This window comes from Phascolarctos cinereus, unplaced genomic scaffold (genome assembly GCF_003287225.1).
Source record: "Phascolarctos cinereus isolate Bilbo 61053 unplaced genomic scaffold, phaCin_HiC Scaffold_726;HRSCAF=1367, whole genome shotgun sequence".
Lineage (NCBI taxonomy): Eukaryota > Metazoa > Chordata > Mammalia > Diprotodontia > Phascolarctidae > Phascolarctos > Phascolarctos cinereus.
The window spans coordinates 232,730,107-232,755,130 of NW_027556098.1; the positions used below are offsets into that span (position 1 = coordinate 232,730,107).

Sequence of the window (25,024 nt, forward strand, 5' to 3'; positions counted from 1 at the left end):
CTGAAGCTACCATGAGGCTGTCAGGTTTGTCATCTCATAATTATCCTGAACTTCTCACTCTCCTTCATTCTATATATCCAGTCACTTGCCAAATCTTCCCATTTCTACTTCAACAACATCTATTGTATCTACCCTGGTCCCAACTTATCTTTCCACAGCCTCATTGGATATTCTTCCTTCTTCTGCACTATGAAATCTAGGCAAACTATCCTTCTTGCAGTTCCTTACATGACATACCATCTTCAGTCTTTGCAATAAACTTCTTCCTGATCTCTACCTCATAGTCTCTTTCTGCCTTTACAATGAAGCTCAGCATCAACTTCTGTATGAAACCTTTCCAGATTTCCCCAACCACAAGTACCCTCCTCCCAAATTAATCACATTTATTAACTTTATATTCAGGTAGTACATATTTTCATATGCACTTATTTTTTCCTCCACTAGAATGTAAGCTCACTGAAAATAGAGATTATTTCATTCCCTTACTTATATCCTCAGCAATTAGCATAGGGCCTAGCACATATCAGACAATAAATACTTGCTGACTTACAATTGCCTCTGTTATTACCATGGTCTCTTAAACGAACTTGCTTTTAGTTTATTACCTTTGCAATCCATCCTCCACAGAGCATCTACAAATAGTCATCCTAATGTATTCTTCTGATTATGACACTTATTTATTCAAAAGCTCTTAATGGATCCTCACAACCTTCTAAAAATATAAATTCTAGAATTTAAACTTTAAGGTCTTTTTAAGGCTCAAAAGTACCTTTCTAGGCTCAACTCGGATTTTACATGGGAGGCAAACCAGTCTATTTTTTCTTCCCCTCCTGCCTCGAATGCATTCGCTACAACTCTCCCTACAATTTGTATTCACTCAACTCTCTCCTTTGAAAGCCCCAATCACCTATCAACTCCCTGATGATGCTATTTCAAGAAAAACTGTTCTTCTCCTTGTTAAAGCTCACTTTTCCTGAGCTTCTCCTCAGGACTTTATATCACTATCTTCTGTATCATGGTTATTTGTATAGTTAATTTCCCCTCCTCCAGATTATTCTATAAACTGCTTAAGAGTAAGGGTCTGTGTAGAACTACCTTTATATCAAGAGCTAGTAAGTACAAATTATATATATTAAATACCTCTGCCATGGTAGTTATTTATAGCTACTTGCTGAATTTAATAAAATTGTACTTGCAATTTTCTCATATTTTCCCCAAACCTTAACCCTCAGAATAGTTTAGTCTCTTGTAGAGACTATACTCATTTAGAAGAAAAGAAAGATAGTCTGACTTTATACAAAAAAGATGACAAATCTTGAATCATTTAAATTCAAAACAGAAGAGTACAGTATCATCAGATCTGAGATGGAGCAGTAGAACAATCATTGAAGCCATAGCCTTAGTTTAAAATGCAGTAAAATAATTAGCCAAAAATTATCAAGTTTTTCTACTCTCATCTGTTCAACTCTAGATATTAGTTTGCTAAAAAAAACACACAAGATATACAATTATAAGGATCTACATCAGTCAAGACAGAAACAAAGCAGTTTGTTAAAAATTTCTCAATTTGCTTTAGTAGATTTGCCAGTGAAATATTCATTAGGGTCCCCTAAGATTTTTGTACTCTGAACAAGCATAGGAGAACTTCAAACTTATACTTTCTTAACTCTGCTTCAAAATATCAAGGTACTAAATTTGGAAAAGTCCATTTTTCCAATCAAAACACACAGTATCTTATAGAGCAAAGTGCTTTTGCATAGGAGAAACATCATTAACTCTTTCAAAGTCAACATAAAACATGACATTAAAGCAAACTCGCACAGGTTTTACAAATTATAAAACATCAGCTCACAGAATGAATATGCTTTGATTCACACAAACACAACAAATACAGCCTTTGTCTACAAGTGAGTGAGACAGCCCTGGATATCTACGCAATGTGAAAAAAAATTTTTTTTTAAAGATCTTATTAGTCACAAAGCTGCCAGAACACTGATATGAAAACCAGCATTTCAGGTCTTCTTTACAAATATTTTAGTGCATGCAAACAATATGCAATGCATAGCAAACAAAGACACCAATTACCATATATGTGTGTTTTCTTACTTGCAGATGCATAAGTGTCCTGCATGGTCAAATTCTGACTTGAACCTTGAGGAGGTCTACATTTCAGTCATCCCAATGTATTCAGGGATGTAAATACCTTATAATCAGAAAATGTGAATGCGTCAAGGTAAAAAATTTAAAGCACATCCAGAGATTAATTTTCTTCAGTAACTTAAAAGTTAATCCTATTTTTAAAAATTTAAGTAGAGAGGATGTTAAAGTACCTGCTCCTTCACAGAGGCAAGAATAGTAGTGGCTGTGGTTTCTGGTTCCATGCCTGGGTCTGTGGAGGCTTCCTGGCTGGTTTGTTGCAGCCCCTCCTCCACCAAGGGGGTCTGCTCAGGAGCTGGCATTCCTCCTGCAACCAAACAGTTAAAGAGTTAACACTTTCAGCCACTAGTACTCAAACAGCACTTGAATTCAGAGAGCAAGGGTTGTTTCTCAACCTTTTTATTGGCTCACAGATATTTAACATAAAAAAAGGGCAAACAACAAAATTTCTAAAAACCAAAACTCTATCTTACCTATTAATAAGAAAATACTTATTTAATATTTATAAACAATTTCATACTAAAGGGAAAGATAAATAGTATTCTGAATTGCTTTAAAATGGCAAGTGGGGAATATTATAATACTATATAGTATAAGATGGATAATAAAAAGGAAGAAATTTTTGTCAATAAAATTTAAGGTAGTACATGATTAGAAATTTGCTAAAGCTCTCATTTTTTAAACTCAAGGTAAACAATGTCCAACAAATAAGTTACATATATTTAAAAGACAAGTTAACACATTACTCTATGCCACCAACCAAATAAAATGCTTGCACATAATCAAATTTCAAAGCATATGGTTGGGGTGATGTGATGAGATGGGAGATGAGAAAGCAGAATTAAATAAAAACACTTTATCATTAAATGTGATTCATCATTTATCATTATCATTGAATGTTCATTAAGGGACATTTAAGACTTTTCTGCTAGAAAACAAAGAACAAAAATAAGAAAAAGGAGTTAGAATTGTTGGTACACTATTTGATTTCATTTAGAATACTATGATTGGATATACAAAGAAATGTAGGAAGTACTATTAGAATATACTTCAGGCTCATACTTGATACTAATGACTCTAGTCTTTTAAAGTAAAAGCAGGATTACAGTAAAGTGACACACTAAGGGACAAAAATGCTAATCTTGACATATCACAGGTAGGGAAAAACTGACCTGACATTTGTGGAGAAGAGAAAAACTTCTTAGTCTTTGCTAATGTACCATGAACCAAATATAAGACCACAAATGGTATCATGAAAAGATCCCAAGATTACTGGCACTTATTGTATATTGGCATATTCTAGTATAATATCAGGTATTGATGAAATCTCTACTGGCATATTTTAGCTTCTTTGCTTTCCAAGAAGAAATCAGTACTTAAGAGGGAATCAAGAGAATGGCAGAAAGCAGAGACTGTCTTACATGTTTCTATAACAAACAACAGTTAGTTAGCAAGTTCAAGTCTAACTCTGAGTTTAGTAAGTCTTTCTACTTTACTGTGTTGCCTCTCAGCCTCTTATTGTTAAATACATTTAGTCACTGTTGAATTTAAAAGTACAGTAATACCTCAAAAATTCAGCACTGAAAATTATGCTTCTTTTTATATGGTTCTAAGCACCATTATTCTTTTAAAAATATCACTGAATCAACTATGTCTAGTTAATTCAATGTCTAATTGTCATAAGTCAATGTTCACTTAAAAGAAAAAGCTCACAAAAAAGGTTAACTGTAACTTCAATATATTGAATATAAAGAAAAAGGAAAGTGGTTTACAGATAAATTTTATTTGTACTTTTTGATAAAGAAAAGGGAGTATATCTAAAACAACAGGAAATGCCACATACAAAGTGAGAAATAAAAGAGTTTTTAAGACAGCTAAAAGACCTATAAAGAGAAACTGCCAAACGGAAAAAATAACAATACACATCTTAACTGGAGATTGATAGAGAGAACAGAAATATTACTACATAAAACTAAAACAAGCCAACAATTTTTAAAAATGTAAATGCCTAAATTATTAGAAAGGAAAGCAAGAAGAATTGTTGAGACTGAATTTTGAAAATCCTCACAAAAGGAATCTGAAAAGGGGTGGGAAGGAAGCTGCACTGATACAATAATTACATTAATATTTGAGGATAAACAAGGAATTAAGGGATAAACATAACCTGTTACTTAAAGAAAAGCGTAGAAAACACAGAATAGGAGGTTAAGAAAAATACAGTCTTTTATTACAACAATAAAGTCTTTTTGTTACAATAACTTTCTTAACATCTCAAAAACATCCACTAAAAACCAACTGTGTCCATAAACCTGTGCTAAGTGACTCTGGTACAGGGTTGGGGAAGGAATGTCACTTAAGTAGAATACAAATATAAGATGTGAACATTACCCACAAAGAGCTTTATCATCTCAATGAGGAGACAAAGCATTTATAATAATTTTAGAACAAGACATCAGATATACTCAACCTAATACCATTTAATCAATTCTAAAAAAGACAATGTTAATAAGGTTATAAATGAGTGACCAAGCTAAAGACATCATAAATTGCATATAAGTATCACCAAAAGTAAAAACAAAAACCTTATAAGATACACAGCAAAACAAAACAAATTTTAACATTGTCTATGTCCAAAACTTTATGTCTCATTATATATCTTAAATCTATCACTCCTCTCTGTCTGAATATCGATTAGCATAGATCGTAATTAGCTCTGGAATCATGGTTGACCAGAGTTCTTAAATCTTTCAAATTTGTCTTTATGATGTTGTTATTATTTAAGCTATTCTACTACACTACATCAATTCATGTAAATCACCCAGGCTTTTCTGAACCCATTTCTTCAATCATTTCTTACAGTTCAATAGCATTACATTATATCCATAAACCATAATATTTTCAAGCATTCCCTAATTGAAGAGAATCCCTAAAGTTTGCAGTTACTTATCATCACAAAAAGGGCTAACTGGTATAACTGGGTCTTTTTCTTCTTTTTTCTTATCTCTTTTCGAATTAATTGAGGTGGGGATGATTATGGGGAAAAGGGCATACATAGTTTAGTAACTTTGGGGGAAAAGTTTCAAATTGCTTCACAGAATGGCTAAAAAAATTCATAGTACATCAGTGTGCTTCTTTTCCCATAGCCTGTCCAACAATTGTCATCTGCCTCTTGTAATCTTTGCCAGTCTGATGGGGTTGAGGTGGAACTCCAGAGTTATTTTTAATTTGCATTTCTCTAATATTAGTGATTTGGAACATTTTAAAAAAAAATTTGGTTAAGGATAGATTGGGATTTTTTTCTTTTGAGAGTTCCTTATTTATATCTTTTGACTACGTCCTTACTGGGAATGATTTGGTCTTATTCATTTGAATCACTTCCTTACATATCTTAGAAATGACGCTGAAAAGATTTTTCCCCCCTTTACCCATCTCCCTTCTAACTTCATTTATATTGGTCTTGTTTGTATAAAATCTTTTAGATTTTATGTAATCAAAATTGTGTATTTTATCTTCTGTAATTCTTTCTACCTCTTGTTTGATAACTTCTTCCCCTATCAGTAGGTTTTTAAGGAAATTTTTTTCCTCATCTTTCTAACATGTTTATTATATGACTTTTACATTTATGTCAGGGGTTAACTTTTTTTTGTCATCAACTTCTGACAGTCTAGTGAAACATACAGACCTCTTTCTCAGAATTTTTTTGAAAGCATAAAATAAACATATAAGATTATAAAAGAAACTAATATATTGAAAGTTATCAATTATTTAAAAAATCAAATCCAGGTACCTCAAGTATTAAGTCACATGTCCATTTAGAGCCAATCTTTGTATATCATGTGAAGTGTTGATCTAAACCTAATTTCTGCCAGGCTGCTCTTCAATTTTCTAACTTTATCCCATTATTGGAGTCTTTGGTCTTACATTAGACTACTAGATCCAATCCCATCTATATGTTGTCTATCTAATCTATTCTACTAATTGATTTCTAATTTTAATGAGCATTATATCATTTTGATGATTATTGCTTTATAGTCCAATTTGAGACCTGGTATCACTAGGCCTTTTTCCTTTCTGTTTTTTTTCCCCCCTTTCAGGTTTCCTGTGAGATTTTTGGCTGTTAGTTCCTCCAGATGAATTTTATTATTATTTTTTAGTTATATAAAATCATACTTCAGTAATTTGATCAGTAATGTACTGAAAAAGTAAATTTATGTGGTCATCATTTGCATTATATCAGTTCAGCCCATGTATGAGCAACTAATATTTTTCCAATTATTTAGATCTATTTCTATAAAGTGTTTTGTAGCTATATTCATATATTTCACATTAAAATTTTCAGTTGAGAGATAATAATATTGGAGAGGGCAGATTCAGTTGAAAGATGAAGTCAGAGGTCAGATTGTAGAGAGTTTAGAAATGAGAGCAGGAGAAGTAGAGTCACTAATTGTAGATGATTTTCTCTTTTTCTGTCTTAAGTGTCCCATGACCATTAATAACTTTCTGGTTAGATTTTTCTTTTTTGCTAATTTTTTCAGCCTTATTTCTTGACATGAGACATTTTTTTTTCATTAGGGCCAGAATGTGCTCACTTCTGGAGGGAATGGGTAAGCCACATTTGGACATGTTGGTTCCTTTTGGCTCCTACTGCTTTCTTGGGTTGTTGAGTGTTGTTATTCTGGGACCTCAGGAATGATGTAGTCCCTGAGATTCAGGAATAGTCCCTTACTTATATTTTTAAATCATTTCTACTTTTATTGTTACCTTGGCTGAGATCTTGCTCATAACACCTCCTTTCAAAAAATTTGTCTAGCTTCTGCTTCCGGGAGCCAAGATGGCAGAGTAAAAAGGTAATCACTCTCACTCTCCCCTAACAACTTCTGAAAACCCAGAAAATATCATCCCAGAAAAAAAACCTGGAACAGCTGAACTAGAAGAAAGATGGGGAGCAGCAGTGCGGCAGCCCAGCAAATGGGTCTCCTAGTGCCTCAGCAAAAATAAGGTGGGCAGAACTACAAGGAGCCCCAGGCGGATAAGTACTCTTCGACATTTATCTGAAAGGAGCTGAAGAAAGCAACCTAAAAGCTTCCTAAAGCCCCGGTCTTGCTGGTTCCAGCTCAACACCAGTTGAGCTGTCAGAGCCCTGCAGCCTCCAATTGTTAACCAGGAAGAAATCCTGAAACCTAGGTGGCAAACACCAACACCTAGACCTCTGAGTGCCACCGTAAGGGCAGGGGAACCGGTGGAGGCCAGCTCAGAAAACCACCTGGTGCCTCGGCACTCTACCTCAAAGGAATCTCTCAGTGCATTAGTAGAAATGAGGGAGGCAGCACTGCAGGGGGCCCCAGGCAGATAAACACCCTGCAGCACCTATCTATAAGAAGCTAAAGAAAGCTAAAGGAAAGGAAAAACAGGCAACCTAGAATTGCCTCAAAGTTCCAGCCCAACATGAGGTAAGCTACCAGAACCCTACAGCCTCCAACTGCCAACATAAGAGGCCCCAGCACACAAAGCCAGTGACCAAGACCTAGGCTCCCAACACAAGAAGCTTGGGTTGGTGCCCTCTGTTTCCCAGCAGAAGAGCTCAATCTCTTTAAAGGCCAGGGAATAAAGAAACACCATGAGTAAAAAGAAACGTGCCATAGATTCATTTTATGAGAAGAGTGAAGATCAAGACAGAAATTCTGAAGAGGACAACACTGTCAATAAAAACCCACATCTGCAACATCAAAAGGGAATATGAACTGGTCTGAAGTCCAAAGAGCCTTCTTAGAAGAGCTCAAGAAGGATTTTAATAGTCAAATGAGAGAGGTAGAAGAGTCCTTAAAAATACAATTTGCCAATTGAAGAAGGAAGTACAAAAACAGAAGAGTACACTGAAGAAAACAAATCCCAAAAAAACAATTGGCCAATTGAAGAAGGAAGTACAAAAACTAACAGAAGAAAACAATCTGTTTAAAACTAGAATTGGACAAATGGAAACTAATGTCTCTATGAGAAAGCAAGAATCAAACAGACACAAAAAAATGAAAAAATAGATGAAAACGTAAAATACCTCATTGGTAAAACAACCGATCTGGAAAATCGATTCAGGAGAGACAATTTAAAAATTATCAGACTACCTGAAAATTATGATGGAAAAAAAGAGCCTGGACAGTATCTTTCAGGAAATCATAAAGGAAAACTGCCCAGAAGTCCTAGAACCAGAAGGTAAAATAACCATAGAAAGAATACACTGCTCACCACCTGAAAGAATTCCCAAATTGACAACGCCAAGGAATATAATAGCAAAATTCCAAAATTACTAGATGAAAGAGAAAGGGCTGCAAGCAGCCAGAAAGAAGCAATTTAAATATCATGGAACCACAATCAGGATTACACAGGACCTTGCAGCTTCTACATTAAAAGACCACAGAGCGTGGAACATGATATTCCCTAAGGCAAAGGAACTTGGATTGCAGCCAAGGATCAACTACCCTGCAAAAATGAGCATCATTTTTCAAGGGAGGAGATGGATATTCAATGAAATAGGGGACTTCCAAATCTTTCTCATAAAAAGACCAGAGCTCAACAAAAAATTTGACCTTCAAGTACAGGACTCAAGAAAGACATAAAAAGGTAAATGGGACAGAAAGATACAATATGTTGTTAATAAGGGCAGGGCTGTTTACATCCATACAAGGGAATATGACACTTGCAACTCTTGAGAAGTGTATTGTTATTACATCACGTTAAAGAAGTATACGTAAAGGGGGTAGATATCAGTTGACTTTGATGTAATGATAAAAAAAAATCTAATCAAGTGGGTTAAATGGATCCAAGCAAGTGGATTAGTCTAATCTTAGAAAATGTACAGAAAAAGGAGGAGGCAGACAAGGGTAATGTGCCCAGGATCATACAGCTAATAATAATCTGAGGCAGGATTTGAATTCAGGTCTTCCTGACTCTAGGCTCAGCACTCCACTCTGCCATCTAGATACCACAGACTGGTTCTTATCTTTTCTTTAGTTGAAGTTTGTTTTCCTTGTAACTATATCCTCCCCTTTTAAAATACACTATCTTCATCTGCTAATCTGTAGAGTTTGATATACTGCTGAACCAAACTCTGAATGTGTGTGTGCAGATGTATATGTGTACATATTTAAAAGTGTGAATACATACATTCAATACTCTGCCTGGTTCAGAAAAAAGGGGTGTTTCTATGACATTTGTTCCCTTTTTCTACCACTTTAGTATATTCTTCTTGTGGATCCCCAATACAGGAAATAATAAATTCCTCATTTCCTCATTTCTTTCAATCAATCAATAAAAATTTTATTAAGCAACTACTTTGTACCTGGCACTGTTCTACGTTCTGGAAATACAAAGAGGCAAAAGACAGTCCTTGGACTCAGGGAGCTTACAATCTAATAGGAGAAGACAACATGCAAACAAATAGAGAGTAAGCTATTTACAGGACAAAAAGGAAGAAATTTTAAAAGGGAAGGCACTGGAATTAAGAGGGGCTGGGAAAGGCTTCCATTAAAAGGAAGTTTAGTTGGGACTTAAAAGTAAGCTGGGAGGTCAGTAGGCAGTGCTAAGAAGGGAGAAAATTCCAGGTATGGGAGAGAGCCAGAAAAAAATGCCCAAGTTGAAAGATGGGAGGTGTCTTGTTCTGGTAACAGGCAGGAGGTCAGTATCACTGGATTGAATACTATGGAAGTGGAAGAATAGTGTGTAAGAAGACTAGGTTATAACGGGCTTCAAATGCCAAACAGATCATTTTGTATTTGCTCCTAGAAAGAACTCTCAGAGCGACAACAATCCAGCAAGGTAGACACTATTGTTATCTGTATTTTACAGCTGAGGAAACTAAGTCAAGAACCGAACACAAAGATACCCAAACCCAGCAATATCAATCCCTGTTTGTGTTATTTAATTGCCAGTGTTGCTCTTAAACTCATTAAGACTCTTTAGAAATATTAGTTTCTTCTCCCTTTATTAGAATAAGCACTTCATCTTTTAGTTACTTTAAGCCGCTAAAATGTAATTATATTTTTAGATTTCTCTTGATTCCTGTTTCTATTTCAAGTTTTTACTCCACTCTGACCTTTTCATCAGGAATTCTTGAAAAATCGTTATTCTATTAAAGGCCCATTTTCTCCTCATCCCCACCCCCAGCCTCTAATAGGACAGTATCCAGCTTTGACCTGGGGTAGAACGTCCCGAGCTAGTATTGGTCTGATCAGCCACAATCAGACACACAGAAACCTGACTCTAACGTAGTGATGTTATTTTGGTCCCTTTGAAAACAACCAACCAACCAGCAGGTTAAACTACTTCTGGTTGTAAGCATTTATCTTTTGTCTTCTGGAACAATGGATTTCAAGACTGTCTTTCCTTTAGAATAATTCTTTCTTTGTGCTTTCAGTTTGGGGTTTCTTTTAGGACTTGACTAATGGATTCTTTCTATTTTACTTTTGTTCTCTGATTCTAATTAATCTGGGAAGTCTTCTTTCATGATTTTTAAAAATATGGTATCCAAGTTTATCAATGCGTCTAATGATGCTTAGATGATCTCTTCACACTGTTTTTCAGTTTACCTGTTTTTGGCAGAAAATATTTTATATCTTCTTTCCTCTTTCTGTATTCTTTCCTCTTTTTTCAATCTTTTGATTTTCTTCTAATATTATTTTTTGTCCCTAGGAGTCACTGCGTTCCTATTGGATAAGATTTCGTTAAGAGTCTACTCGATAAGATTTTCTCCCTAAGCTTTTTTCTTCCTAATTTTTATTTTTCTCCATATTTCATATTATAATTCTAACTCCTTTCTTCACCTCTTGCCTTGTTTCTTCCAATCATTCTTGCAGTGTTTGTGGCCCATGTATGTTTCCTCTTTGGCTCTCTTTGTGTCTAGTGAAGTTACTCTTTATGTCAGAGATTATCCTCTTAGGTTTCTCCTAGGCCACAGTACTTTTCTCACTGTACTTGGTACTTTGTTTCTCTTATCTTCCAAAGGGTGGTTCCTTTTCCAGTCTACTAACAGGCCTCAAGTTCTAGTTTATTATGGCTTGTGCAGGTTACCCTGATTTAAAGTGTCTCCCAGATGTTGCTGGGTTTGGATATCTTTTATGTTCAGTTCTTGACTCAAGTTTCCTCAACTGTAAAATACAGATAATAATAGTGCCTACCTCACAGGACTCTTTTGAGAATCAAAGGAGATGTATGTGCAAAGCACTTTGTAAATGTTAGCTATTATATACATAAAATAAACACATTTATCACATAATTATATGTATGAATATATTAATATGTATAAATAATGTCTATGGTAATAATAGCTAACATTTGCAAAGTACTTTATATATATTACACATAACTATATAACGGATGTGTATGTATACAAAGGAGGGAGCAAGGGAAGTAGAAAAGGACGACGACGATGAGAGTGTATTCATAGTATAGTGGCTAGAGAGAACCTAGGACTCAGGAAAACCTGGTTTCAAGGCCTGCTACTGACACATGCTAGTTGTGTGATCCTGGAGAGGTAACTTAATCAAGAAGCACCGACCATTTACCAGGCACTATGTGAGGCATGGGCATATAATGACCAAAGTGAAAACAGTCCCATGCCTTAAAGAGTTTACCATTTAGCTAGGGGAGACAACATGTGTATATAAATGAATAAGAAATACATACGAAGTGATTTACACGGAGGAGAGGGGAAGGAGCATTAGGCAAAGATCATACAGAAAATAGCCCTTGCTTGGAGACTTAGATTTCTAAGAGACAGACATGAGAAGAGAGTTCATTCCAGGCATAAGGACAGTCATCAATGTATCTCTCAGTGCCTCCAGGCACCTCTTTAAAATCATAAGCTGTAAAGGTGCTGATCTGTATTGACAGACGAAGCTCCTCACCAAGAGCTATATACACCTATAAAATCACAAGCTTGGTCCCACTTTATACACAGCCACATATATGTATGATGGAAGAACCCATAATACAAATCATTTTAGATAGTTACTTTCCAGACTGAGTTATTTCTATGTACCTCATACATAACTGTCATTTTCGGTAAGCAACTCAAAAGCAATCACCTTTAAGGTCTGTCCCTTATTCCATAACATAAACCAGAAGGGATTTCTGGATATTTTTCCCTATATCATTTCTGTTCACCCACTCTACATGATACCTCCTCTTGTCTACCAGTATTCCCATAGGTCAGTTCCCATGCTTGGAATTCAGTGCCTCCTTATCTTTGCCTTTCAAAATGCTTTTCTTTCTTCAAGGTTCAGCTCAGCTACAACCTCAACCATGAAGCATGATCTCTCATCCCTACCCCACTCCACTTTCCACTCTCTCCCTCTGGCTCAAATTTTCCTAAAGCACTTTGTCTTTATCTTTCCTTTGCCCTTACCAACACTATCTTACATAAGAACTATCTGTGTACATTTCACATCTCACAGTTGACTTAAAAGCTCCATGTCATTTTCTGGTCTTTCATCACTAGAATTCTTTGGCCAAATTTTGAAAGCAAGTATTTGCAAATTATCAAAAAGAGAGTTATCCTCTCTTTTCTCTCTATTCTTACTAGGAAAAAAAGATAGAAGGGATGATACCATAACCAAAGGTATAAAAATATCAATAATTACCAGTTCAAATACCTACTTTCTCATCTCTATAAATTATTTATGAGAATGATATGCATATATAGAGGATATGTGGATTAAAATTTGAGAATGGAACAGGCAGCCTTTCATGAATGACATTCAACACCAAACTACATCTTCATATGCAAGTGTAGATAGTATAGAAGCCTACTACAATTATTGCTTGTTCATTATGAAATTGACTTGGTAAACCAAAACACAACCTAAAAGGCTCACTTTCATAGATATCTCCCATGCATGTTAAGGAAAAATTATGACATATGCATTTAATTATGCTATAATTAATGTACAAAAAATTTCAGAGAAATGGGGAAACCTGTATGAAGTGATACAGAGGTGAGCAGAATGAGAACAATTTATGCAGAATGAGAAACATTTCTTTTAACATGGCCAATGTGGATATTTGTTTTGTTTGATTATATATGATTATATGAAACAAAAATTCTGTATTTCTTTCTCTTTTTTTCAGTGAGTGTGGGGAGGTGGGAGGCAGAAAAAAACTTGAAACCTAAAAAAAATTATTCTAAAAAAATCTTACAGTAGTCTTTGACAGATAAAACCAAAAAAAAAACACCTTTGCTCAACAACTTTAGTATAATTAATGTCAAGTGAATATTAACATGGAAACACATATGTCAATGTATAAGAATTTGTGGTCTATCACATGCCAGGCATTCTATTCTGCTAGGTACTAGAAAATATCTTGCATAAAGTCAAAATCAAAGAGACTCCCTACAGATGATAAAGTACTCCAGACAGATGCTGTTGCTTTGCAGATGAGATAGTATAAAATTTACCAAACTGTGTAATACTACAGAGCCTCCTCAGTGAAGTCCACGAGTACTGAAAAAGGAACCTAACAATTCACATAGAAAAAATCAAATGGATATGGGTAGGGGAGAAGACGACAGATAGCACCTATGTGCCAGGCACTTGGCTATGGACTTACTGTTCAGACTATGAGATGAAGATGGATAAGTCAATCAGTTCCATCAGTCTATATCTATATAGATAACCAATGAACTGGGCTCAAATTTTATAAGAATTTCTATGTATACATTTATTACTTAACATGTCCATTAGAGATGTCTTGTTGAAGGTGTGCCTTTTAGCTTGCATTTTGGTTCACCAAGACTATTAATTATTATTATTTTATTTAGTTTCTTTTCAGCTGGGTGACCCTGTGTTAAGTTACTTAACCCTAACTGTTCCCCCCACCAAATTTAGCTTCTTTTCACTGTTAAGTCTCAATAAGAATAAGGGATGATCCATGCCTGAAAGTTTTCCTACATTTATTATACTCAAAAAATTTCTGGATTCTATTTTGGAAACTATTCAACATTTGCAGTAATGCAAATCTTCATCTTCATCTTCAATGAAAGATTTCACTTTTTTTTTTGGCTAGGTAGTGGGGTTAAGTGACTTGTCACACAGCTAGTAAGTGTTACATGTCTGAGGCCAGGTTTGAACTCAGGTCCTCCTGAGTCCAGGGCCAGTGACCTATCCACTGCGCCACCTAGATGCCCCTAAGATTTTACTTTTATAACACCAATATACTTCTGGTGATACCAAATGCCTTTGCATTACTGAATATGAGATCAAAAGATTTAAATTTCGGGTGACTCCAAGGATAATGCAAAGATTTGTGTTATACGAGAGGAGGCTACAACACATTGCCAATCAGTAATAACGTTAGTGTAAGAAATAGCATAAAGAGTATTGAGAAAAAAGAATGGGTCAACTTGCAAAATGATAGAGAGGGATAGGAAATGGATAATCCAAATAGTGCAGTTGTACAGACAAAAATTTTAAACACGTAGAGGAAAGTTTTTTATATATTAAGTAGATCCTTTATGAGAGATTTATAGGACAACAGAGATAAAAATCTCATCACCCAGCATAAGAAGACAAAGATGGTTTGCAATCTTTACCAGTGAAGAAAATATCCATATCACTGAGATTACAAATCCACCAAGGCATTGACATATCCTCAGTACTTAGCACACAGCTAAGGAATTAAACTGAAGATTTTATAAATTCATTTGTATATACAGCAATATCTCTCATAAGGTGACTGATGAATTGAATTTTGAAACTAAAAACATAGGAAATAATGCTTGAATGTTAGAAGAAAATATTAAAAAGTGCTAAATGGCAGCTGAGTAGCAGAAAAATAGAAGAAAATCTCAAAATATTAAAGAATAAATGCGATTAAAAATTAGTCTAAGAGATGATGGAAGATAAATGAAAACAAATAAAATCTTGTACTACCTATAATAAAAATTTATCACTATGCAAACATAAAATTGTTTTATTTTTCATAAAGCTGGAACCATTACAGAGAATGAAAGAAGTAGAATACTAGGAAATTATAATGTGCCTGAAAAGTTTAAAAAAAAAAGCTTGAGAACCATATGTATTCTATTCTAACACTGAGAAGTAGCAAACATAACTCAAAGTTATATTTTAAAATCTGCTAGAAATAGAAGCATTGCCAAAATTAGTTTAGGACACACACCAATCTCAGAATTTGGCATAGGAAAAGCCAAAAAAAGTATGGTTTCTTGAAATATTGCTGACAAGAATTTATTCGAAAAGAAGACACAAATTTAAATGAATAATAAGGATTCTGAATAAGAAAATTACTTATACACATAGTATATCTAATATTTTGGTGCAGTTTTAAGCTACTAAAGCTTAAACTTGAACCAAGAATTTTTAAGACCCTTTTAATTAGTTATTTTTAAAATCAAAACAACAATCACAACAAAGTTTTATTTGGCATGGCCAACAAATGGCCACGATCCTAATTAATGACTGATTCTAATTAATCAGAATATTTAATAAGCCCTAGAGATAGAGTCAAAAAGTGAATCTACTCACTTCTATTGATTGACCTATTTTTTTAATCAGTGCCAAATAATTTTTAATAATTTCTTTGACCTCTTTTAATTTAGTAAGTTTTGTCATTATAGTTACATATGGAAGCAAAGGAACTACAATAGCATAGTGTATGATAAATTTAGAGACCTCATTTACTGTAGTAAGGACTCGCTATTTGAAAAAATTACTCAAAAATGGGAAAACAATTTGGCAGTAAGTGGGTATTTTCTATCTCACACCATATAAGAAGATAAACTCAAAATGGAAACATGACTTATACACAAAAGGTGACATGTTACGCAAATCAAAGGAGCACTGAACAAATGATCAATACACTAGGGAAGAGTTTATGACAGAGCGATGGACAGGATCATGAAAAATAAAATGGATAATTTTGATTATATAAAAAACAAAAATCCTTCAACAACAAAACCAATAAAGAGAAAGGGAAGGAAACAGGTAAAGGTCTTATTTTCAAGTTTTTTGAGGAAATAATTTAATTATATAAGACTAGGAGCCATGACAATAGATAAAACAGTAAAAAGATACCAATACATGATTCTCAAAGTAAGAAATCTAAGCTATCAATAATTAAAATTTTTACATACTCCAAAACACTAATAATTAGCAATCAATAAACATTTATCAAGTACTTACTCTATGCCAGGTAATGTGCTAAGCAGTAGGGATAAACATGAATACAAACAGAGCAAGCTACACACACATGCACACAGACACACACATATAAGGTAAAAAAGAAGTAATTAACAGAGGGAAAGCACTGGATTTAAGAAAAGTTAGGGAAGGCTTTCTGTAAAATGTGAGGTTTTAATTGAGACTTAAAGTAAGCCAGTAAGTAGAGATGAGAGAGAACATTCCAGGCATGGGGGACAGACAGAGAAAATGCCCAGAGTCTGCAGATGGAGTATCTTGTTCTGGCAACAGCCAGGAGGTCAGTATCAATAGATCGACATGTTAGGGAGTTAGGTGAAAAAAGACAAGAAAAGTAGGAGGGGGCTAGGTTATGAAGGCCTTTGAATTTGGCGCCAAACAAAGCATCTTGTATCTGATCCTGAAGGAAACTGAGGTGATGATGGCCTGCACTAGAGTGATGGGGAAGATAGTCATTGTTCTCAACAAAGAGATCATAGTCTAGCAGAGAGTAAATAAGTTATATATACAAATAACTTTAACAAGAAATTATTCTAGGTCTAGGAAAAGAAAACTCAATGTTCACAGGCAGAAATAATAAGCACAGAAAATAGAGAATATTTTAAGACAACCGTACAAAACACTATTAAATGCTTCAAAATTGAGTCAAAAGCATTATTTTAAGATTTCAAGAATGGAAATATGAAATTTGAGCTCAGAGGTAAAAAGAATAAAGCATATCACATATATAATGCATGATTATGACAATGTACCAGTGTTCACAATAAGAAAGTGTATTCCTCAGACCAGTGCTATAAAGTAGATCACATGTGGCATTACTCTTATTTTTCCATGAGAAAACTAGAGTTCGAAAAGATAAAGTAGGAATGTCATCAATCACATAGACAGGTAAAGGAATCACATAAGTTGAGGAAACGGATCAAAAAACCTGGCATTTGCATGTCACTGCAGTTTAGGCAAGAATGGAGGTACTTTCAACTAGCCAGCTATCTGCTAGAACAATTGCTCTGTCGAGAACAGTAGCAGGTGAATTATTGCAGTTTCAAAATTCCAACTTTTATTCTTGTGATAAGTTGATATAATCTATTTGCTAATATTTTATTTAAAATTTTTGCATCTATATTCATTAAGGAAATTGGTCTATAATTTTCTTTCTCTGTTTGGACTCTTCCTGGTTTGGGTGTCAGCACCATATTTGTATCATAAAAAGAATTTGGTAAGACTCCTTCACGTATTTTCCCAAATAGTCTATATAGTATTGGAATTAGTTGTTCTTTAAATGTTTGATAGAATTCGCTTGCAAATCCATCTTGCCCTGGAAATTTCTTCCTAGGGAGTTCATCAATGGCTTGTTCAATTTCTTTTTCTGAGATAGGGTTATTTAAATATTTTACTTCCTCTTCTGTTAATCTGGGCAATTTATATTTTTGTAAATATTTATCCATTTCACTAACACTGTCAAATTTAGTGGCATACAGTTGGGTAAAATAGTTCCTAATTATTGTTTTAAATTCCTCTTCCTTTGTGGTGTTCATCCTTTTCATTTTTGATACTGGTAATTTGGTTTTCTTCTTTCTTTTTTAAATTAAATTAACCAAAGGTTTATCTATTTTATTGTTTGTTTTGTTATTTTTCTTTTCAAAAAACTAGCTCATACAAATGGAAAAAGAACCCACATGTACTACAATATTTATAGCAGCTCTTTTTGTGGTAGCAAGGAATTGGAAATTGAGAGGATGCCTCTCAATTGGGGAATGGCTGAACAAGTTGTGGTATATAAATGTAATGGAATACTGCTGTGCTATAAGAAATGATGAGCAGGTGGACTTACCTGGAAATACTTGTATGGACTGATGCTAAGTGAAGTGAGCAGAAGCAGGAGAATGTTGTACACAGTAACAGTCACATTGTGCGATGACTAATATTGACAGACTTAACCCTTCTCAGCAATACAAGGATCTAAGACATCTCCAAAGGCCTCATGATGGAAAATGTTATTCACAAAGAAGAAAGAACTATGGAGTTTGAATGCAGATCGAAGCACCCTATTTGCTATCTTTTTTTCCTCCTGTTGTGTTTTGTTTCCTCTTTCTGGTGGTTCCTCTTATTGGTTCTAATTCTTACTTACAACATCACTAATGTGAAAATGTGTATGTATAGCCTATATCAGACTGCACGCTCTAGTGGGGAGGGAGGTGAGAAAGGAGGGGGAGAAAAATTTAAAACTCAAAAGCTTATGGAAGTGATGGCTGATAAATCAAAATAAATTAATTAAAATTCCAGGCCAAAACAAACAAACAAAAAATTCCAACTTTTAAAAAGTGTGTGTGTGTGTGTGTGTGTGTGTGTGTGTGTGTGTGTGTATAGGGGGAAAGTGAAAAGAAAAAAAAAAGGACAAATGTTATTTTGGATATGATTCCAACGAACAAGAATGAACTACTTACTGCTTGTTGAGTGCTACAGACCCTCCATAGGGTCTCTTGAACTCCAAGAGTTCATAATAAAGGAAGAAAAGAAAACAGGACCAAAACCCTGGATTGTTACAAGAACAGTTTTCAAAAGATTTAAGAAAAAGATATACAGGTTACAATGGCCTAGTACTCTGTAGAAGTTAAGACACAGTCATAAATAATCCCAGTGAGGAGGAAAAGGGGTATATGCCTAAAGTGACGTGGCCATGTCGGAAACTAATGAAATAACTCAGATTTACAAAAGACATTTGTAAGAATGTATTAGTAAAGGGTATCTAAGGATGAATAACCAAAAAGCAGCATAATCCTTTTAAGGATTGCATCAGAAATACTGAAGCTAGGAATGAATGTTAATAAAAATAAAAATAATTTTTTAACCTTTGTTGGGGCAAAAGGGAGATGAAAAGAAAGGATAGGAGTACTGCTTAGTGTGGATAGGACTGATATTAAGAAGAGCAAATTAGTGGACACTTGCTTACTTTCTGTTTTATTTAGCTTCTTTTTTCTAAGTGGAAAGATGGTTAAGAGTTAAAGATGAAAATGAAGATAAGAGAGCAGACCTTGCTACTCTCAAAAAATTCAAGTAAGGCAGCATATTGCAGTGAAAAGAACATGGGATTTTAAGGCAGAGGAGCTTGATTTAAATCCTGGTTCTCCTATTATTACACTACTTGTGTGTTATCAGGCAAGTCATGACCTTCTTGGGCTGTAGTTTATCTTTAAACTGAATTAGACTAGATAATTTCTGAGGTCCTTTCTAGTTTTAAATATACAGAAGGTCCTTTGACCTGAAAGAACTATATATTAGGGAAAGTGGGAAAAAAAACAGACATCGCAGAGCTTTTGATAGTAAGCTTTCAGAGATCATGGAGAATGAATGGGAGAAATTCCGCAAAGCTGGAGAAAGGCAAAAGTATGAGTTTTCAAAAAAGAACAGAAAGGGAAATCTGCGAAAATGGGTAAATTTGACTTCTATTCCTCATAAATTCCAGAACATGTTATTAAAAGACAACAAAACCTATGGACATTTATAGAAGCAGCAAAGACTAAGGCCCAAAATATAAAGCAGGTTATGGCAGACTAAACTCATCTCCTTTTTGGACAGGGCCAGGGATAAATGAGGGAATGCTGTGTACATAATGCATCTTGTTTTTACCAAAGCATTTTACAGAATATTTCAAGTTATTGTTATGGACAAAATGAACAGATGTAGAATAGGTAGGAGTTAAGTCGACTTGTTAGATGACTGGACCAAAGAATAATAGTTAACTGCTAGATATTACCTTGGAGGGAGGTCTGGTGGACTGCCTCAAAAATGTACCTCTGTATAATAAATTTTTGTTCGTTGACTGATTTCCTTTTAGACACATCATTCTTCTTCCTAACTTCCCTGCTTCTTTTAGTGGCACAACCATTTTTCCAACTCCCCAGATTTACAAGGACTTGTTAATACAACTCACTCCCCTAATTTAACATTTACTAAGTCATCAACATTTTCCACATTAGCTTATTTTCCTCCCACTTCAAGCCTTTATCATTTCCTTCCTGGACTATTTCAATAACCTCGTTTTTTGTATTCCTACATTCAGTTTCTTCTCTAACCAACCTTCCTTTGAGATACTGTCAAATTGATATTCCTAAGGCACAAGTACGACCATGTAATTCCATACCTCAAGAAGCCTCAGTGAAACCAGGATAAAATATAAACTCTTCTGTGTACCATTTTGCCCTTAAATGACATTCCATTTCCTGACTCTATCTTTGCATATGCTCCCCCTAACTCCCACCATGCCTAATATTCTCAATCCTCCTCTTACTCTCATTTAAAGATCTCAAGAGGCCTTTCTGAATTTCCAGGCCTGTTATCCTCACTCTTCCCAAAGAAGCTTTTTTATACTTATTTGCATATACCCTGTTATTTACTTATCTGTGAATATGTATCACATGTAGAAGATAAACTCCTGGAGAGCAGCAACTTAATTCATTTTGGACTTTTTATATCTAGCAGGACCTAACATAGTGCCCACCATAGAGGAGGTATTTAACAAATACTTGTTGATTAAAATAGGGAAAATTTGCTTTGGCTCAACAATTAGCAATTAAAAAAAGAAAGCTTTTCATTTTTGTGTTATATTCTTTTGTCATTAAGAACATTCTAAATCGTATGAAACTAACCAGCTGTTTAAATAAAAGCAAACTTGTCTTTCCAACATTTTTTTAAGCTAGACTCTAGCTCTAGCTGAGACTATAAAGATTAATGAAATCACTGGCAGAGCGATGAGTTGTGCTAAGGAGCAATAAAAAGTAAGTTTTAAGAAATGCTTTATCATCAACGGATGTTGAGTGCTTGAGCAGTGAAAGACAGTTTTGTATGGCTATTTGTTAAAAAGGAAAACTTTCCCCTGTTATATGAGGCACTAGATAGTCTTTTTCTCCAGGATATTTTTTTCTCTTTCCCTCTCTCTCTCTTTTTTTGGGAGGAGGAGGTGGGAGGGTGGCAGGGCAGAGTAAATGAAAGAAAATAAATGGTTCTTACTTTGGTAGGATACACCAACCTTTTCTACCACTATTCTCAATCTAATCAAAATTAGCCATAGGCTCTTGTAATGTAGAGAACTGTACTTTTTGAACTTTTTTATACATAGAACCAAATTATGTTTAACAAATGCCTTTCTGATGATGGAAAGCAATCTAATATATGGAAATAACCCAGAGTCTGGAACTATAGTCCCAAACTCTGCTGTCAACTAGCCTTATGACTTTAAACAAGCTACTGATTACAACTGAAGTTTCCTTATCTGAAAATAGGAATACTTATTTTACCTACCACATAGTATAAACATAAAATGTGATAATAGATATGAAAGTATTTGGAGGAGCTTAAACAGTTATACAAAATTAAGATGATAATGATACTGTGATTGATGATTACATCCAACTTATTTTTGTGATATTTCTATCTGTTATTGGGCAATTTCACTAGTACCAGTTTATGTTATATTTAACCTTAAATGATAAGAGAGGGTTACCAACCAAGAAATTGAGAAATCCAAACAGTCTATAACAACTCAGTTATTTGGATTGCACATGAAAGACAGGTAAATAGTACAGTATGTACAAAGTTTCAGTAAGGTGGTTGTTCAATTTTTTTTCAGTTGTGTCCAACTCTCTGTGACTCTATTTGGGGTTTTCTTGGCAAAAATACTGGAGAGGTTTGCCATTTCCTTCTCCAGTTGATTTTACAGATCAGAAACTGAGGCAAACAGGATAAAGTGACTCACCCAAGGCCACATAACTAGTAAGTATATGAGGCCGGACTGGAACTCAAGAACATAACTCTTCCTGACTCCAGGCCCTTTATCCATTGCACTGTCTAGCTGTTTAAACAAGATATCTATCTTACATTAAAATTCAGTAAGGTATCTATTTGAAATAACATGGGATGTACAAAGGATGAGAAAACAAAAGAAAAAGCAACAAGATTTGCTGAAGAACAATTTTGAGTGGTATAACTGAATGCTGGTTTGTGGAAAGCAAAAAGCACAAACAATAATATATTTTGATTGACCTGTGATCTGTTCTTGTCCATATACTTCTACTTATCCTCATAAAAGAAGATCCCATCATGTTTGAGGCCTTCCTCTGACTCTACAATACAATGCCTCTTGAATTAGATTAGCTTCTATTAATATATTATAGATCAAAGATGTCACATTTGCTGCCCTTAAAAGTTCCAAATATGTCCAACCAGATTAAAATGTAATTGGGAAATGTTTAACAAGATAAATAAAAATATAACACAACACAGATAATGTTAATTTGTGGTTTTCTAAGTCAGTATGTGACCAGCAGGCCAAGATCTGAAGATGAGTCTTCTTGACTCCGGGCCTGGCACTCTATGCATGAGCCACCTAGCTGTCCCTGGGAGTTCCATACAGGAATGAATTTACAGATACTAAGTAGATTTTTTAAAAAATTATTTGGTATTTATAGCAACAGATTACATTTATTTGTATGCAGTTTTAGAATTGACAGAATGCTTTTGCACATCTTGTGGCAGGATGGTACACTGGAAATGGTGCTGAACTTGGATTTTGAGGAGATGTTTGTTCAAATCCTACCTCCGATATTTACTAGCTATATGGCCAATGGCATGTGACTTTCAACCTCTCTGAGCCTTCTTCCTCATTCAAAAAATAGTAATAGCAATATCTGTAGAATGAATCTTGAAGGGTTGTTCTGAAAACAAATAAAAATGAAGAGGCAGTATGATAATTTAAATGGTGGATTTGGAGTAATAGAGTTTGGGTTCAAAATCAGACTGTCAAATTATACTATTACCTGTTGGACTCTGGACAAGTCCTTTCACTTTTTGGAACCTTACTTTCCTTATCTGTAAAATGAAAAAGTTGTACCAGATGACCTCTATTTGCAGTATCCTTTCCAACTAAATCTATTTGTGTAAAACACTTTCAAATATTTAAAGGCTTATACAAAAGTAAATTAATATTACTGTTATAATTTCATATTCGAATTCGTCTGATTCTCAAAATCTCCAAACCTTTATGATGCAGGTAATTCCGAAAGTTCAATTATCTGCAATTTACAGATTGGCTGGATGAGCCAGGGTATGGCAGTCTCACAGTTAGTAAGTACTCTTCCATATTCTTCCCTGTAAAATTCTCAAATCAAACATTTGAAAAGTATAAAAGTACTATGAAAAAGTAATTTAGAATTGGTGAGTTAACAGGAACACAAATAAGTTACAAAGTTATAAAATAAGTGCTTTTAAAGGTATGGTTACATTTAGCAAAGATCAGCTATGAAGAATAAATTAAGTTTTGGCTCATAGGAGGGTGGGTGGGGGTGAAGGTAATGATGAGCATGGGATAGGCAGGTCTGTGACGAGCTTTTCAATAGCCTCCTCCCAGAAGGGCATCATGGAAAGACTGGATGAACATTTCACAGGGATCATAGAGAGGAATTCCTGTTCAGGTAACCAGTTTGACTTAGATAAATAAGGTACCCTAACAATTCTGAGATTCTCCTACCCTTCTGAGAAATCTTGGCCATAACAACATTTTGATACACAATTTGAGTAGTTAAGTACACAAATAAGCTTCTGAACACTAAAGATTGTATTTGTTTATTGGCGTTTCAATTTCAGAAAAATTTTTAATAATAATTCAGTGGCAAGCATAATCTATCCATTATCTTAAGACCTGATACTGAACTTGATGCATGCTACAGTGCTTGATTCCACATTGACACACCACAATTATAAGTCTGTAATTCAGAATCTGTTATTATTACTCATATCTAAGATCAATAATAATAATTGATATAGTTTCCTATGTTTCTCCACAATCTAATCATTCCATAAATATTTCTCTTATCAGTCAACCACTTTCAGCTGTGCAGTGAAGACTGTAAAACTCAATGCAACCAAGAATTTAATGAATGGAAAACAGACATTATTCTCAATCAACTTTTAAATTATAATCCCTTAATTTCCAAGACTTAATTTTAAGAAAGAAATTATGACATGAAAATATTTTAAAATGCATTTATACTACAAGTATTGGATTAAATATAGTCTCAGATAAATTTTATTTTAATACCAACACAGGAAAATACAACATTTAAACTAAAAATCAGTATTCTAAATGCAAACTTTAAACATCAGCCACTTTTCTTTGTATGTTGCTTTCAGTTATAACACACAGGTTCCCTCACTTATGAGTACTGAGGACTTTTCCATCCCCACTTTCCCATACTTTGGTGTGTGTGTAAGAGAAACTTCTTTGCAACTCTTGTAACTTCAAGGGGAAGCTGGTGCCTCAGATATATAACACTCACTAGCTGTGTGACTCTGGGCAAGTCACTTAACCCCAACTGCCTCACCAAAAAAAAAAAAAAAAAACCAAAAACCCTGAAACAACCAAACAACTCTTGTAACTTCACTTAGATGTATCTGAATTGATTTCTTAAATAAAAAGGTTAGGATTGTGAAAGCACAATAGTTTGTGTGTAACTAAACAAATGAACAACTTGCTTAACACCTCTGTCTCAATTTCCTCATATGTAAAATGGGGATAATAATAGCATCTATCTATCTCCCAGGGTTGTTGTGAGGATAAAGAGAGATATTGAGCGGATGTCCATCAATTGGGGAACGGCTGAACAAGTTGT

General features: G+C 34.5%; 1 protein-coding gene across 1 annotated transcript in view; it reads right to left on the reverse strand.

Moving 5' to 3' along the window:
- PKP4 (plakophilin 4) overlaps positions 1–25,024 on the reverse strand; it is a 245,444-nt gene that overhangs the window by 151,918 nt on the left and 68,502 nt on the right. The window contains 1 exon segment of the mRNA XM_021004877.1: positions 2,331–2,464. Within this exon segment, the coding sequence (XP_020860536.1) occupies positions 2,331–2,459 (129 nt within the window). The 5' untranslated portion in view covers positions 2,460–2,464.